This window comes from Takifugu flavidus, chromosome 7, assembly GCF_003711565.1.
Source record: "Takifugu flavidus isolate HTHZ2018 chromosome 7, ASM371156v2, whole genome shotgun sequence".
Classification (NCBI taxonomy): domain Eukaryota; kingdom Metazoa; phylum Chordata; class Actinopteri; order Tetraodontiformes; family Tetraodontidae; genus Takifugu; species Takifugu flavidus.
The window spans coordinates 7,967,192-7,982,642 of NC_079526.1; the positions used below are offsets into that span (position 1 = coordinate 7,967,192).

A 15,451-nucleotide genomic window follows, 5' to 3' on the forward strand; every position below is an offset into this window, starting at 1 on the left:
TCCTCAAAGACGATTGGCCAGATTGTTATGTCCTCGCTCACTATTGGCTCGATCCCGCGCCATTCAGAGTGACGATTGAGGGCGAACTACACGGAGAGATGCTTATTATTCAGTAAAGTATGTTCTATGCATGTTATATGTATATTGGCCAGTAATGAATTTACTTAAGCAATTTACTGAAGTATATTAACATTGAACTAAGTAAGATGTAGAATGAAATGGATGCAAGTCCAGAAACGAAACTGTAGGAATTAACTCAAACCAGGAGATGGCAGAAATGCAACAAAAAGGCGCAAACTGCCATTAAACTTAGTTAATAGATTTCATACTTAAGTTATACAAGACCGTAAAATGGGATACTGTAGTGATTCACAGCTTCAGCCTATAATTGACATGAATGATTCGCTCAACCTCAACATTAATCTCTGTATTTTGCATGGATTTGAAGAGCATAAATACTAAACTATAAGTTAACAATAATTCAGAATGACAATAAGAAAACATCCAATAGTTTTCTCTAACCTTATCTATCTGAAATCTAACAACTCTTTAAGTCTATTCTATTAAGTGTGTATGCAGCATTAACGTAGTTTTAGGATGTGTCAGGTAACACAAGGACCAGTCCACAAATACTGTGTGTTAATAGGATTGAGAGGACAGATTTACTCCTCTGGCAGTTCATTCATTTCAGTCACGGTCAGCTCTTAAATCCACGGGAACAGACATGAAGGACCCACAGCTCAGAGGTAAATTCATTTTCTTTTATCTACACTCTTGGTTATTTTATAGATCTTAGAATTTATAATGTATTATCTGATAACCTGGAACACCTTATGTCCAAAAACTCCATTGTTAAAGTGGTTACTTTGAAACTGATGACATACATGGTTGCCCAAGGAAAAACTATCCTTATAATGATTGTGAAGATTCGCAAAGTCAGCTCTCATTGTTGTTCATATGTTATCTCACTTTGATGTGTGGGGGGAAATACGTTGACTAGTTTTACAAAGGAAATGTGCTGAGACCTGAGAAATGTGTGTATTGCTTCCAGAACTGCTGAAAAACAGGAACTTCTGATATATCCTGCATTTGTCACAGTTTCGAAAATCAGCTTTGAAAATGATTTAATCTTGAGCTATAAAGCTCATAAGATGACAAAGGCAGCTCCACTTTCTTTTACATGTGATGTAAAGAAATATGAGTAACTTCAAATAAGCCTGACATCCATCACCGTTTATTATTTGTATATATTTCCCAAGAGGGCAAATTAACTGAGATGCAGGTTAATGTTGTAAAAGAGGCCAGAAGCGCTAACGCCTGTAGACAAAGTTAGCTTGTATGGAGGTAAATCTTCTTATCCCAGGGTGCTATTTATGTGACTCTTTAATTAGCTGGTCTAAAAGTAAAATCTAAAAACACACATCTGATGTGACAGTAACTGTTGTTGGATCAATTTTTTTTATACTTCGTCACGTTTTGTGTTAAGTATTATGCTTGTATCTTTGTCATAGTAAGTCCAGTAGAAATATACATTGCCTAATGGGAGTTTCTTTATTTTCTGTGTTTGTGTGTTTGTATTTATGTATACATATATATATGAAAATTACATATACATATAATTTTTATTTTTTTAAGCACTCAAAAGTTGCCTCTGGTCAAAGGAGAAGGTGAGCAAAAACTCCCAGGATGAGTCTTTAAAGGTGGAGATGTCAACCAAGCCCCCATCCCCCCGGCCCGTACGTGCCATCCCACAGATGAGTGAAGAGGAGCGGACGAAGCAGTCGCCTTTTGAGAGACTCCTCTATGACATGACCCACAACGAGCGGGTCGTCAACGAGCTGGTGCTCGGGAGGAGGGTTGGCTTCTATGAGCTGCGTGGAGAGATCGGCCAGGGCAATTTCTCCACGGTCAGGCTGGGCATCCACGCCCTGATGAAAGGTCAGGTCACATCCAAGTACCCTTCATTGTCTGTTCCTTTAGAACTCAACTAATTCACTTCAAAAACGGTACAAGCAAGGAGACTTGAGTTGAAGTTAAATTCACGCTCTTTCTCACAAGAACAAGCTGTTAGAATGTCATATAATCCAGTGATCAAGTCTTCGTCCTTACTTTGACCTCTCACCATGTAATCCTGACATGTAAGCCTCCCCCACTCTTTTATCAGAGAGGGTAGCCGTCAAAATCATGGACAAGCAGCGCCTGGACAAAAGGGGCCAAACGATGATGTCGTCTGAGATCAGTTGCATGGAGAAGCTGTGCCACCCGAACATAGTTCGTCTTTACGAGGTGCTGGAGAGCAGCAGGAAGCTGTACCTGATGATGGAGTACGGCAGCGGTGGAGACCTGTTCTCCAGGATCACCACCAGGGGGAAGCTGAACGACCTGGAGACCAAGATGATGTTTGCACAGATCGTCTCTGCTGTCACGCACATGGTGAGTTTGGGTGTCTCAGTCATCACCCAGCGTGCACCACCGGCCTCATGCTGGATTATTGCGACCTACCACAAAAACTACATAAAATAAACATCAGATGGCTTCAATCTGGAAATGCTGTAATGTGATACGGTGTGGGAGCTTTCTTGGTTTGCAGTGGACAGGAAATGAGAGTAGGCAGGAACAATTCCTGGAAAAGCATTAATCCGGGGATCATTTGATTGTGTGACTAAGTTCTCAACCTCCATCATTGCTTAATTCTCCATGGAAAAAAGACCAAAAAGTGCTTTATTTCCTAGGAATCCAGAAACAGAAAGTAGAATCTCCACACAATGCTGATGGATGAAATCCAGATTACCTCTCACTGTGTGAAAGCAACGTTTCTCTGCTGCTGAAAGTGGATCAAGTTTGAACAAATGCATCTGCAGGTACTTCAGGAGGCTGCGCGGATGCAAACACTCACTACGTTTTTCTTTTCACTGTTGGGAAATATTGCATCATTCACGTCCTTGACTCTTTCGCAACTCTGGATGTGGTGTGTGAAAGTGGAAGGAGAGAGTTTCTCGTAAATCTGAGAACGGGGCCAAATTTGATGTTGAAAAGATGTCCTAGTGTGTTCGAGACCTTCAGAGACCAAAAACAACTGAAGGAAATGGAATGTTTACAACGACCCCTTGTGCCGTTTGCTAGCTGAAGCAGTTTCACATCCAGCTCCCACGGTGAAATCCACAACCAGATTACGCTGTACATCTTGTGTTGTAATGAATCAAACTCAGCATAAATGCAGCTACAGGATCTTTCAGAGGAATCACACACAACAGCAGAATGGATCTGAGCCTGGAGCAGAAGATGAGGGCGTCCGAAGACTCATCAGTTTGACTTTAGACATTAGAGTTGTTATTTTGCATAACATTTCCATTCCACACTAAGTTTTTGTCTTTTAACATTTCAGCATGACAACAACATCGTCCACAGAGACCTGAAGGCGGAGAACATCTTCTACACCACCAGCTACTGCATCAAGGTTGGCGATTTCGGCTTCAGCACCGAGAGCGGCCCCAACGACCTCCTCACCAATTTCTGCGGCTCGCCGCCGTACGCCGCTCCCGAGCTGTTTAAGGAGAAAGGTTACAGCGGGCAGTTTTCAGACATCTGGGCTTTAGGCATCCTCCTGTACTTCATGGCGACGGCCACTATGCCGTTTCATGGGGACAGCATGGGCAGGCTGAAGCGCTGCATTCTTCAGGGAGCCTACAGAATACCCGACTACGTGTGCAATCCGTGCCAGCTGGTCATCAAAGGCATGCTGCGGCTGGTGCCGGCCGATCGCTCCTCTCTCAGACAGATTACAGACAGTTCTTGGCTGAAGGGGATCCAGTACCCCTGTCCCTACACCGTGTTGCCCCTGACCCCAGCCCACTTGGCTCAGGACAGCCAGGTTCTGTGTGTGGAGGAGAAGGAAGTGAAGGACTTGCTGTCGGATCAGGGAATTGTGGCCATTCATTTCCAAAACAATCCCTGTTTGGACTGTCGGAGCCCGCTGACGGGGACCTACCGGATCCTTCTCCACCGAGTCCAGAAGAGGCGTTCGGTGGAGGCTCTTGGTTACTCGGCCCTCCACCCCGATGAGTTTGGCGGTCGGAAAAAGTGGTGTGTGACCTCTATGGGGATACACACTCCCTCAGCTGTCTGTGCCGTGTTGTGATATAAATCACATCGATTGACTGCAACACACACACACACACACACACACACACACACACACACACACACACACACAACACACACACACACACACACACACACACACAGATTTGACCATTTTAAGTAAGTAGACTCAGGGTACATCACCAGCAACGTAATCTCACCGGCATGACGCTGATCAATCAGCCTTTGCGGCGAGCAGCAAACCTCTTATCCGGTACGAACAGTAATTCTACCGACCTAATCCCAGGTCACAGGTAATCCACTCAGAACATGCTAGGCCCCACAGACGCAAGCATCCGTCTTCAGCCACCTAAAATAGCTCTATTTATTTGTGTTTTATACAACTTGCCAGACATGCCTTCAGTTTGTTTGAAGAACGTATGCGATTGTCTCGAAAGCCTCTCTGTACAGAACATTGTCTCCCTTTGAGAGTTGTTCAGATGTGACCCCAGGTCTGCCAGTACTGTTGTAGATGATTCACTGACCTCATACGGACACTAAATATATCAGCAAACAGTAATTAAAGCCAGTAAAATTTGATTTCCCTTTAAATCCCCTTTAGTCTCTTGAGCCTGTCAGAACTTTATCTGTCTTTCTGTACAAATAAATCACCACGGGGACATTTATTTGCCTCTTGAGTATCTCCGTGTGACTGTGTGAAGCCAGATACTGAAAACTTTTCACAGCGCTGCAACCATCCCTCCATCTCCTGTTCAGCTTCTTATTCCTGACCAGGGTCACGGAGGTGCTGGAGTCCACCCTGGGAGGAATAAACCCTGGGTTGGTCACCAGGAACCACTGGAGAAACTCTAAACTCCATGGAGAATGTTTACTTTTGTCCGTGCCGGGGGTTTGGATTTCTAAGAGCCTGTCCTTACTACTGCTGGGAAAAGTGGCTGTTTTTCCTTTCAAGTTTCGGACAGTTGCAAGTGCGGGGCCATCCCAGCAATGTGTTGTGTTTGTAGATTGCAGCAGCAATGGCGATCTTTACACAGATGTGGAGAGGTTTGTTAATGTCACAGGTGCTCTGTTTTTGTGGTCTGCATCCACAAACGCAGACTAAACAGGTCATTTATTTGTTGGGAGTCATTAACTAGCATAACTCAGAAAAACAAGAGCTCAGCTCCGACAGGTGTGCAGCTCTTGCACGAACATGAACGTGACTCCAGGATCTTGTGTCAATGACACTGTTTTCACTCAAATTTGATTTTATAACGTTTGACAGCTTTTGGCTGTTTCTAAAACGCTTCTCTTTTCAAGTACCGTCTTCATAAAACCAGAGGTTTCTTATTTCAGTATTGGTTTGTTTGTCTGTTAGTAAGCAGGATTACGCAGTCATGGAACTATTTTATTTATTTATTTTCCGACCACAAATGGAGCTCAGCCCAAATCAAATCCTTAAATTCCATTTAAACTGCAAGATTATTTTCTACCTTTTTGGTCCAGACAATTGTCCTTTTTAAAAACCTTTTCATCTGCAGCGTCAATGTTCGAACAACAGTCGAGAAGTTAAGGTGTTCTCCCAGTGCCTGAGTGGGGCTTCCCCAGTTGCTCCAGTTTCCCCCAACAGACCAAAAACATGAACTTTAGATTGATTGTGGACTATAAATCGCCCCCACAGTGTGCCTGAGTGGGTGTAATCACTATGACGATCTGTTGGGATAGAGTAGGGTTGTGACCCTGATTAGGAACAAGTGGTGCTGACCAGATGGATGAATGGATCAGGAAGTTTAAGGTGAGAACATGGAATAACTTCAAGTTGAGTGGGGTTGCGTAATAGTCTCCACTGTGTCATATGGATCATGTCCTTGTTTTGAGACTGCAGGACAACTGCAATCTAACGGCAGTGGCTCCAAACTTAAGCTCATGTTCTCTGACGGTGGACCTGCCGAATTGCGAGTGGATCGCAGCAGCACATGAAATCATCTTCCATTTCCCAAACTGCAGCTGGGATTTAATGACCAGAAGGAAAGAAATGAGGCGTAAATATCCTCAAACGAAACACATTTTCTTGGTCATTAACTCAACTAGAAACATCATCTTGCAGGTATGCGCCACACGGTGAGGATGGCTCGCAGAGGCTTGACAATGAAGCCTACCTGAGGAAGAGGAGGAGGAGGAGGAGGAGGAATTCCTGAGTGGAACCGTCTGTGGTACACAGCCAGCAGCAGCAGTGTCTTTCTTCACATTAACTGGGTCATTATTTTCACGCCAGTGATCAGAAATAAAAGGGGCAGCTGAGCGACTCAGAGGAATGATGGCGGCTTTGTTAAAACTTCATGGTGTGAAAAACAAAGGCAACTGTAGCTCAGCTCCATCAACACCCGCTTTCTCTCCGTTGTGTCACAGTCTCGGATCTCGATCGATATCGGGGTTGCTTTATCACACCTGAGTAACCACAGTTAGGAACCCGACAGGCCAAATAGTTTACAAAACGCAACCAGCGACTCGGAATCTGTCGGGTGAATGGAAGTAAAAGTCGAGGAGGCAACCGAGCACATCTGCACGGAATATTTCACCACACTTGAAGGGGAGGGCGTGAGGGAGGGGGCACAGTCGCACCATCAAGCTCCTCCAGCAACATGTAAATCCTTCATTCACCTCTGAGTTATGGTATCATTTAATTATCCTGCTGCAGCCATGAGAAGCGTGTTTATTCAAAGCAGATGCAAATGTCACGTGTGCTCAACATATGCTGATGAACCAGCGTTTCTTTGGTGCAGAATCGATGCAACTTCCACTGAAGCTCGTCTGGCAACGACAGCCTCTGCTTCACAGTCGCAGCCGTGATTGTCGTTGGATTGTTCGCTGCTAATTTTGGATGAATCTTTCCTGTTTAGAGGCTCGGCCTGCTAACGTGTCCTATCAGATGTGGGAGCCTGTGTCAACAGCATGTTCTGACAACGCTGGTATAACTGGACGGCAACACAAAGGAAATGTTTGTGGAGGAATCGATGCTGCAAACTCAACAAGTGAACAAACCTGCTTGTTAAAACTGATCTCGTCCTTTAAACTGTTCTTGATAATCTCAGCAGCTGACGGATGACTATAACCTCATCATTATCGTGTCAGATTTATTAGATCATGCAGTCTTAACAGGAAAGCTTGGTTTATTTCACAGATAAAGAAAGTAAAATTGTACAATGAACAATCAGAATCATTGTGTCTCTGCAGAGTTTTTTTCCATCTCTCTCTCTCTCTCACACACACACACACACACACACACACACACACACACACCTTTGTATTTTCTCACAAACCCCTTACGCTGACTTAAACTCAAACCCAGTCTTGATGTCCTCACTGTCTGAGTTGTCCTCACTCTGCAGGGTAAATTCTTGATTTGATCCTTGCTGTTTAGCATGTACACACATTACATAAAGACACACTAAATAGTTCAAAGCTCCGAGAGTTTGAATTACAGCTGCCGAACAGTGCTACATACTTAGCAAGCAGAAATGTCTCCTTTAAATGAGTTTCGTTTAGGATGTGCTATATGTGTTTTATAGAGAGCATCTGTTCTCCACTCTCCTCCTCTTCTCTGGTTTCTCCTAAAAAGGGTTGAACAACAGGAACAACAATCAAGGACTTTCGCTGGTAATCATGTTGGTAAAGTCTTATGAGTCTATTTCCCTGTTTTACCTAATTCTGCTTTGCCACTCTTGCGTCCACAGCCGCCATCAGTTCCTGGACCCAGGCGTCTTCTGGGTTGGTGCAGACAGTCCGCTGTTTCTGGTGCGACCGTTTCTTCTTCATCTGAAACCTGCGTAGGATTTCAGATCATTTTGATGCTGCTGCCAACTCAACCTCTCCATGTAAAAACATTCTCTTTTTCCATTCTCTTTGCCAGTCGATTGTAACGGGACGGTTTTGGGAAGAGAAGAAAAACCCAGGAGAAATGCTGGCTCAGCCTCTAAAGTGAAGGTGAGGTCACTCACACAACAGCTCTGATGTTGCAATCGCCATCCGTTTCCTGCCTCCAGTAACTCTCAACGTTCTTCTTTGCATTCCGCCTCATCGAGTTCACATAGCCGAGGCAGCAGTTGCCGTATGACCCTGGTAAGGGGGGGGGGAGATCTCTAAATCAGAAAACAGGGTTGTAATTTGCCGGCACTATTTGTCACGCGAGGAACCATGAATAACATTGGAATATATCTAGAAATTAGATAATCTCGTGGCTAAAATCGTGGCTAATCTCTAAGCATATTTCAATAGTTGTTTTTTTTTCAATATAACGGATAGTTACGTTTAAAAACATCTCACTATTACCATAATAATACCGCACAGTCAGCTGTGTTTGTTTCTTGTGTTTAATGCGCTGCAGCTCTTTCTCAAACCTCATAACTTATTAAGCCCATCACAACATACTGAGGCAGATTAAACTTTGCACACCGGTCAATAATTTTGAGCCATTAATTCCCATGATTGGAAAATGAAGGTTTAGTTAGAAAAACAGTTGCAGTCAGATGTTGTCTGCTCATGACGCCTCCACTCATACTGTATGAATATCTCTGACCACAAACACATCCATAAATGGGACAAACTGACCTTGAGCCAGGCTCATGTACATGCAGGTGAAGAGCAGGAGGAGGAACAAGGTTTGGAGCTTCATGGTCAGTTTTGGTTTCTCTGCAGATAAAAAAAAAAAAAAAAGGTTAAATCAAAGTTGAACAAAACAGAACTCTTCAGGAGGAAATTTCACCCGATTTCCAGCGTCCCATCTGGACGGCTGAGAAAGAATTCTAGTTAGAAAAAGTTCTGATCTGGATTCTAGTTGCGACTACTTCATCTGAAGCAGCAACTTCTCATTTCCAGCCCAGCACATCAGGTTTGGAAAAGCCTCGAGAGGAATATTCAACATGCAAAAGAAACTGACCTGCTGCCACTCAGGACCTCCTAAATCTCAAGACGATCTTTTGTCTGAGCAGCTCGTGGTGCCTCAATACTCTTATGTGCCCATAAAATCTGCCCTCCCCCAACATCGACCCCACCTCTCCTCCTCCCCTGACATGTCAACAAGAGTTTTATAACCGCTGTGTAAAAGTGCAACCTGATGACAGAACCCCACGGGGCTTTCTGCTCGAGGTACCTAAAAAAGAAACATATGTTGAAGTTTCTGCGATGTGAGAGAGCACGTTGTGGATCTCCAGGGGGGGGGGGGGGGGTAGTCTGCAGGTAGACACATTCCTGAGAACTGCACTGCAGTTTTTAGTGATTGCTTACATTCACATAACAGACGCTCAAGATGTAATCAAACACATGGCAGAAACCCAGAATGTATGTGTGTGTGTGTGTGTGTGTGTTGCTGTTCTGAGCTCTTCAGCCTTGACGGCTATTGGAATTTTATCTTTAAAGTTGACTGGAATCAAACCTCTTCGTCATATCTGCCAGGAATTTCACTTTCTCTAGTAATCAAATAATCCAGATTAGCTCTATAGCTACTATAAAGCTACTATATTTAGGATGTTACCTGGAAGTGTCGAGGTAATAAATTGATTAAATTAGCACGTTTATGGACAATGTAAATGACTGCGATAGATAATAGCTGAAGTTAAAATGCTCAATGATCTGCACGCCTCCAGGAAATCTGCCTTTCAAAACCAGTTTTTTACCTGGCAGAAAGAATTTCCTGCCATTCAAACAAGATCCGAGTGTGGTCCAACATTTGTTGGCAGGGTGTCCCAGTTCATCCCAGAGGCATTCAAACTTTGTTCACAGAGGAATTAACGAGCCAAAGTGAAACCTTAAGTCCTCTTTAAAATCTTAATTGATCTGTTTACTCATTCAGAGGCCTGTAAGAAGGCACAAATACATCTCTATTAACAAAAAAATCCTTTTGCGAATAATTGGCACATTTATCAAACACATGATTTGAATAGATTTATATTTGCATAGATCAAGAGTTAAATGCGGTTTTAAAAAGACTTAATAGACAATGAAACTGTCATTTTCCTTCCTTTATCTGCTGTTGGTTTAATCCCGCTTGTACACGAAGCCTGATTCTGCTTGAGAAACGACTGCGCGCTACTGCCACCTAGCGTTCGCGACCGCAACTGCGCCCACTAAAGCAGTCCATTCCAGCGATCCACTCCTGTTCTCAGGATGCCCGATACTTAATCCGTTATTTCAATCCGGAATCCAACCCGCGTTTTCCCACCCCCTCCATTGTGGGCGTGTCCCGCCGGCTCACCTCCGTAACAGCCACACTGAACCATCTGAACCAGCAAACCGAGCCAGACCGAGTGAGTGCAAGTCACCCTGACTGTGCTTAATCAGTCGGCGGGGGTGTGTATAAAACGGCTCGATAGCCTTTATTACTCAGCACTTCCATACACTGTCCGCACCCGCTGTCCGTTCTCGCCAAGCTCGACTCCCGACAAAGCACATGGAGCCTCAAAACACCAACATGAACGGCGAGGCGACGCTGCTGTTTACCCACGCGAAGACCCTCAGACTCCACACCGGGAATTTAGTCAGCCGAAGCCGCCTGAAAAAGAAGTGTCCGTCCTCTCCGAGCGAGGAGGTGAGATGATCTGGCCCGATTCATAACGACGACACCGCAGCTCGCCTAGCTTAGCCCGAGTTAACGCGGGGCTAAATATTGACCGGGCTAACGGGAGTGTGTTCACGGGTCGAGGTGGGCTGGCGTCGTCATGGGAGCAGGGGAATTTCTCTTTAGGAGCTTAAAATGAACTTCCTGCGGCTTTACCTTATTAGTACTGGCGACTGACCGCATATACCAGGAACCTATAAGCACGGATGTCAGTCTTCCTCATTTTTGGTGTGTTTTGCATCTAATTTTGTTAGCAAGTGAACTTGGTTCAGTTGCGCCGACATTTCTTGACGTCACGATTGCGCGTTAAATTGTCGTCCAAAGTTAGAGTCCTTTCCCCAGGACGGTGCATCACGACCCCGTTGGCATAGTTTTCAGTCCAGTTTATGCAAATAAAGCCTGTTTTGCCACAGGTGATGGGTGAAATGCTACACCTAGGGTACCAATATTTGTCCTCAGGTTATTTTATTTGTTTGCACGCTGAAGAACGTATATGAAAATTGGTCAAATGTAATAATTAGTCTGAATTTGTATAGTTATTCTAGGGCTTTAAAAAAGAGCAGTAATTGTAGAAGTTACTGTAACAAATTGGTTATAATTAATGTTTGCATGGGGACATTTCTGCACGATAAAAACTGAAATGTGTATTAGAAGGTGTTGGAGGGGTGTTGTGGTCAAGGAAGACGCTATTGACTGCACCTCTGTGGGAATGTTGCTACCTGAGATTCACCTGTGGATCAGGATCATGTTTCAGATGCATTCTCACCTGAACATTTGCAACCAGGTGACTTTACATATATTTGCCACCACGTCAAACAGGTTGCAGTCTTGACATGACCTTCAAGCATCTGGCCTCCACAACACTCCTTTGTTTTTAAATAATTTCACTCATTAACACAGCTTCTCTGTCCCACAAAGATTTCATAGTTAAATATACTGTGACCCACTTGCAGCTGCGTCCACCCACAAGGACAGGGAGGTTAATGAAACACCAGCTCGCTTAATGTCCTCGTTGTCTTCTTCTGTTTGATATTGCAGCTTCAAGACTGCATTCAAGCCACGCTGAGTGACTGGTTGGCTTCGCCAAAACTGCCGTCGGAGGTGAGGAAACCTGTTCTTCTGTTTGTGCGGTTCTATAGATTTCAGGGTGGGGTGATCTAAAATCCCTGGGCATCACAGAACGGAGCCTGATGAATGTTTGTGCAGCACCGCCCGCCCAAGGCGCCATTCCATTTGTGTCTGTCTATGAAGATGGGGGTTGGGAACCCATTTGAACCCATGGAAGGATTTCAGAATAATTTAGATGTTCTGGAAAGACCTGATTCAAGAGCCGAACTGCTGCAGTGCAGATCCATTCCTTTGACGTGGCGGCTGTGTTCCTCGTGGCTAATTTGCTTCAGCTTTTTTTGGCCGCGCGCGCTCGGCTCATTTGGGGTGGGGGAGCAGCGGCAGAGAGAAGCCTAAAGTTTGTCAGACGTATCTCCCCTGCAGGGGGAGCCCGGGCTTGTGCAGGCTCAGGCCTCGTGCTGGAATATGACAATGGCATATTTAGGCTAAAGGTCATGGTTGAAGAGGCAGCGACTGCACTCAGTGATGAGAGTGTGTGGGCGTGTTCCTCCTGCAGGCTAACCCACCTGTCTGTACGCTTCGCCACAGCTCTGGATGATGGCATTAGCATGTTTTAACCCAGAATGGAGCCAATCATTAATAATATAGCAGCTTTGCAAATGTTGTATTTGAGTTCAATTTAAATCACATTTGTGATGGAAGCCCTCTCGGGCTCCTCGCCGTTTTGATGAATACACTGTGTTTTTAGTCAAACACTGCCATTTAACCAGCAACCATGTGAGCTGCTCTTGAGATAATTACCATTCATTCACCCGAGCAGGGTCAGCAGTTTCTGTCACACTCTGATCTAAAGTTCTTTCTCTGTCTTCCAGGAGTTTCCAGATACTCTCGACTGTTCCATTCCCCAGGAAACGGATGCCATCCCACCCGAAGAGAGGGAGGAACTGAAGGTTTCAGGTTCCTATTCAGCTCTGCTGGCTACATAAACACAGTCTCACAATGCACCAAGAGAAAGAAAGAAAGACTTAAGACGACTTCAAATGTTTATTGACAGTTTATCAGCTCTTTTTTTAATGGTGAAATCAGTTTAAGTAATAACGGCGTCTCCATCAGCCTTATGCACAGTCGGCAGGTGGGACCTTCCTGATGTTCCTTTTTCCTGTTACAGTGAAGCTGTTCCTGTGTGAGCCGGTTCAGTCCTCCATCAGTGATGCAGTGGAGATGGGTGAGTCACCTGTACCCCACAGCCAACTCTAACGGGGCACCATCGCTGTTTAATATTGTCCATCTCTTATCTTCAAGCTTGCCAGACACTGGGTGTGTCTCAGCTCGACTCTGTTATTATTGCGCCCCCTGGACCCGTGGAAGGGGACAGCCAAACCTTGGCTAATCTTCAGCCGGCCTGGGAGGAGCTGACGGCCCTGGTCAGAAACCAGCAGATTGCTGCTATCGGCACCTCGGACCTGGACAAAGACCTGCTGGAACAGCTCTACAACTGGGCTGACGTGAGTGTTTAACCCAAGCCAGAAGAGGAAAATGCACAAGTCCTCCTTTAAAACAACTCATTTGAGGGGGGGGGGGGGAGTGAAAATAGAAAGAAAAGACTGGTAAGAAAAGAGCAGTGGAATGTTTAGCAGAAAAGTTTCCTCTCAATTTTTCCCAGAACCGAAGGCGTCAGTGGAGCTTGTTTTCCTGGAACGGTCCCAGACCCATGCGCACTGCTATTGTGTGGATCTGCGTGTGTCAACATGCACCTGAACAGCTGATCTCACACATCTGCTCATGCTCAGCAGCAGCTCAGCGGTTGTCATAGAGATTTACGCTGCAGCACAGCGACATAAATATGTCAGCGTTTGCTAGAGCTGCTTCTGCAGATCAGAGACCCAGTCCAGTTACTAGAGCCCAGATAAACAAGCGTGACCCCTCGTGGAGGTCAACGGCCAAACGCTGAGCTCGTCCTCTTGTCTCGTACCAGGTGAAGCCCAGCAGTAACCAGGTGAACCTGGCCTCCTGCTGCGTGATGCCTCCTGACCTGACCGCCTTCGCCAAGGAGTTCGACATCCAGCTGCTCACGCACAATGACCCAAAAGGTGAAGCTGAAGTCCTTGATCTCGCGTGTTAAACCGCTCTCTTTAAACTGCTGTGTGAAAGCTCTCCCTGCTAACCCTAACCTGTTGTGGTTGTTCTTATCAACAGAGCTGATATCAGCCGCCACGTTCCAGAAGGCGGTGCAGGAGGGCACGCAGCGCGCCATCGCGGCTGACTGGAGGCTGGAGTGGGTCCTCCGTTACTCCATCATCGTGAAGAGCCGGGGCATCATCAAGGCTAAGGGCTATCTGGTCAGCGCGGGGAAGGCGAGCCCTTAGCACGCCGCGGGAGTCGGACACACAGACGAAGCCATTGTTTTTGAGTGTTTGTTTTGACAGGCAACAGTTTCAAACGATGCCGACGTGAGTGGCGAAGTTGCATATTACAAATGAGGTTATTGATCGTGTTCACATTCTTCAGTTCAACAGATGCTCATTCCCAACATCTTGGTCAGACTGTAGCGGAAGGAGGACATGAATATGCAAGATCACACCTGGGATCAGGTTTTTTTAAAGACTGAAATTCACCGGTTCGCTACTGCTGACTCAGAACTGTCAAAAGCACTTGGCTGCTTCAAAGGATCCTCAAACCTGCTCTGACATTAAGTGCCTCACAATAACTCCATTTCTCCTCATTCCATTAACGTTTCCTGTGTTGATCATGCCTTAACATATTAATCTGAACTAAGAGATTGAACCTAACAAGGTCAAATCAAAATAACTGACTGTACTGTATAATTCTAACCAATTTGGGGGATTAATGTTTCATTTCAATGCTCCAGTGATACTTTTACACCTGTGAGATTTGCATTCCTAAATTCGCTAAAATGATGCACTATTTCAAATCTAGCTAAATGAATGTTTATTTTATGATAGTCTCCAATTTAAATGAAGCACACAACTGAGTTTTAATTACATTTTATGCATTTTTCATACAATGTGCTCTTTTTCATAAATGTCTGTGTTTACCCATTTTATGTGCTCATGAGATTAATTTTTATCATATATTGGATCCTTCTATACTTCCTCCATTTTAAACATACTACTGTACTCTAGACTGGCTAACCTCATGATGTACTGTCCTGATCTGTTGTACTGTAAACTGTAGTGGAAATATAATCCTTTCAGAAGTGGGATACATTTGTCTTTAATTTTATGGAGTCAGAATAGGTTTGTAGAGCAGTTTTCAAGTTTTATCATTTGGTCTGGAGACATCAAGCGTGAACAAACACAATGGTGAAAGAAAAAAAAACAACATTCCAAGATGTAATAGCTTAATAAATTATCAAATCTATGTACTGAAGAATCCTGTATTTTTGTGGATATAGATGATAAATTCACAATTTCCCCCTTTGGTGAATTAATACATTAAGCATTATGTAATCTGTATTTTTTTAAAAAAAATCTATTAAAATCACTTTAATTCTTCAAAAATTAAGTGACCCCCAACTCTGTTTAATATCACATTTAACACTTTCATTAGTATGTAGCATCAAGTGTACATGCTCATTATTGGTCTATTTTGGTGTTCCTATACAATGCATGTGCATATACTTACATGAAGCGTAATACTTTATCATATTTGTAGACAAAATGGGGTGTT

General features: G+C 44.4%; 3 protein-coding genes across 3 annotated transcripts; 2 read left to right on the forward strand and 1 right to left on the reverse strand.

Moving 5' to 3' along the window:
- Window positions 1-86: 86 nt before the first annotated feature.
- LOC130529046 (serine/threonine-protein kinase NIM1) lies at window positions 87-4,766 on the forward strand. Its single transcript, XM_057038943.1, has 4 exons — window positions 87-746; window positions 1,636-1,938; window positions 2,165-2,433; window positions 3,386-4,766. Exons 1-4 carry the CDS (start codon window positions 725-727, stop codon window positions 4,136-4,138), a joined length of 1,347 nt encoding a protein of 448 aa, XP_056894923.1. The 5' UTR covers window positions 87-724; the 3' UTR covers window positions 4,139-4,766.
- A 2,466-nt stretch (window positions 4,767-7,232) lies between these two features.
- ccl25b (chemokine (C-C motif) ligand 25b) lies at window positions 7,233-9,167 on the reverse strand. The gene is made up of 5 exons (XM_057039196.1): window positions 9,017-9,167; window positions 8,689-8,769; window positions 8,079-8,196; window positions 7,783-7,903; window positions 7,233-7,691 (listed from the first exon to the last, which is right to left on the reverse strand). Exons 2-4 carry the CDS (start codon window positions 8,750-8,752, stop codon window positions 7,783-7,785), a joined length of 303 nt encoding a protein of 100 aa, XP_056895176.1. The 5' UTR covers window positions 8,753-8,769; window positions 9,017-9,167; the 3' UTR covers window positions 7,233-7,691.
- Window positions 9,168-10,337: 1,170 nt separating this feature from the next.
- gclm (glutamate-cysteine ligase, modifier subunit) lies at window positions 10,338-14,984 on the forward strand. The gene is made up of 7 exons (XM_057039193.1): window positions 10,338-10,663; window positions 11,732-11,794; window positions 12,634-12,718; window positions 12,930-12,986; window positions 13,064-13,266; window positions 13,737-13,851; window positions 13,958-14,984. Exons 1-7 carry the CDS (start codon window positions 10,526-10,528, stop codon window positions 14,125-14,127), a joined length of 831 nt encoding a protein of 276 aa, XP_056895173.1. The 5' UTR covers window positions 10,338-10,525; the 3' UTR covers window positions 14,128-14,984.
- Window positions 14,985-15,451: the final 467 nt, after the last annotated feature.

Excerpts from the sequence above, each read along its gene's own strand:
- LOC130529046 (XM_057038943.1), top strand. The coding sequence starts at position 725 with ATGAAGGACCCACAGCTCAGAG. Across the intron at positions 747-1,635 it reads GAAGGACCCACAGCTCAGAG|CACTCAAAAGTTGCCTCTGG; the intron begins GTAAATTCATTT and ends TATTTTTTTAAG. Across the intron at positions 1,939-2,164 it reads CATCCACGCCCTGATGAAAG|AGAGGGTAGCCGTCAAAATC; the intron begins GTCAGGTCACAT and ends CTCTTTTATCAG.
- ccl25b (XM_057039196.1), bottom strand. The coding sequence starts at position 8,752 with ATGAAGCTCCAAACCTTGTTCCTCCTCCTGCTCTTCACCTGCATGTAC. Across the intron at positions 8,197-8,688 it reads GTACATGAGCCTGGCTCAAG|GGTCATACGGCAACTGCTGC; the intron begins GTCAGTTTGTCC and ends CCCCCTTACCAG. Across the intron at positions 7,904-8,078 it reads TGCAACATCAGAGCTGTTGT|GTTTCAGATGAAGAAGAAAC; the intron begins GTGAGTGACCTC and ends AATCCTACGCAG.
- gclm (XM_057039193.1), top strand. The coding sequence starts at position 10,526 with ATGGAGCCTCAAAACACCAACATGAACGGCGAGGCGACGCTGCTGTTT. Across the intron at positions 13,267-13,736 it reads AGCTCTACAACTGGGCTGAC|GTGAAGCCCAGCAGTAACCA; the intron begins GTGAGTGTTTAA and ends GTCTCGTACCAG. Across the intron at positions 13,852-13,957 it reads CACGCACAATGACCCAAAAG|AGCTGATATCAGCCGCCACG; the intron begins GTGAAGCTGAAG and ends TCTTATCAACAG.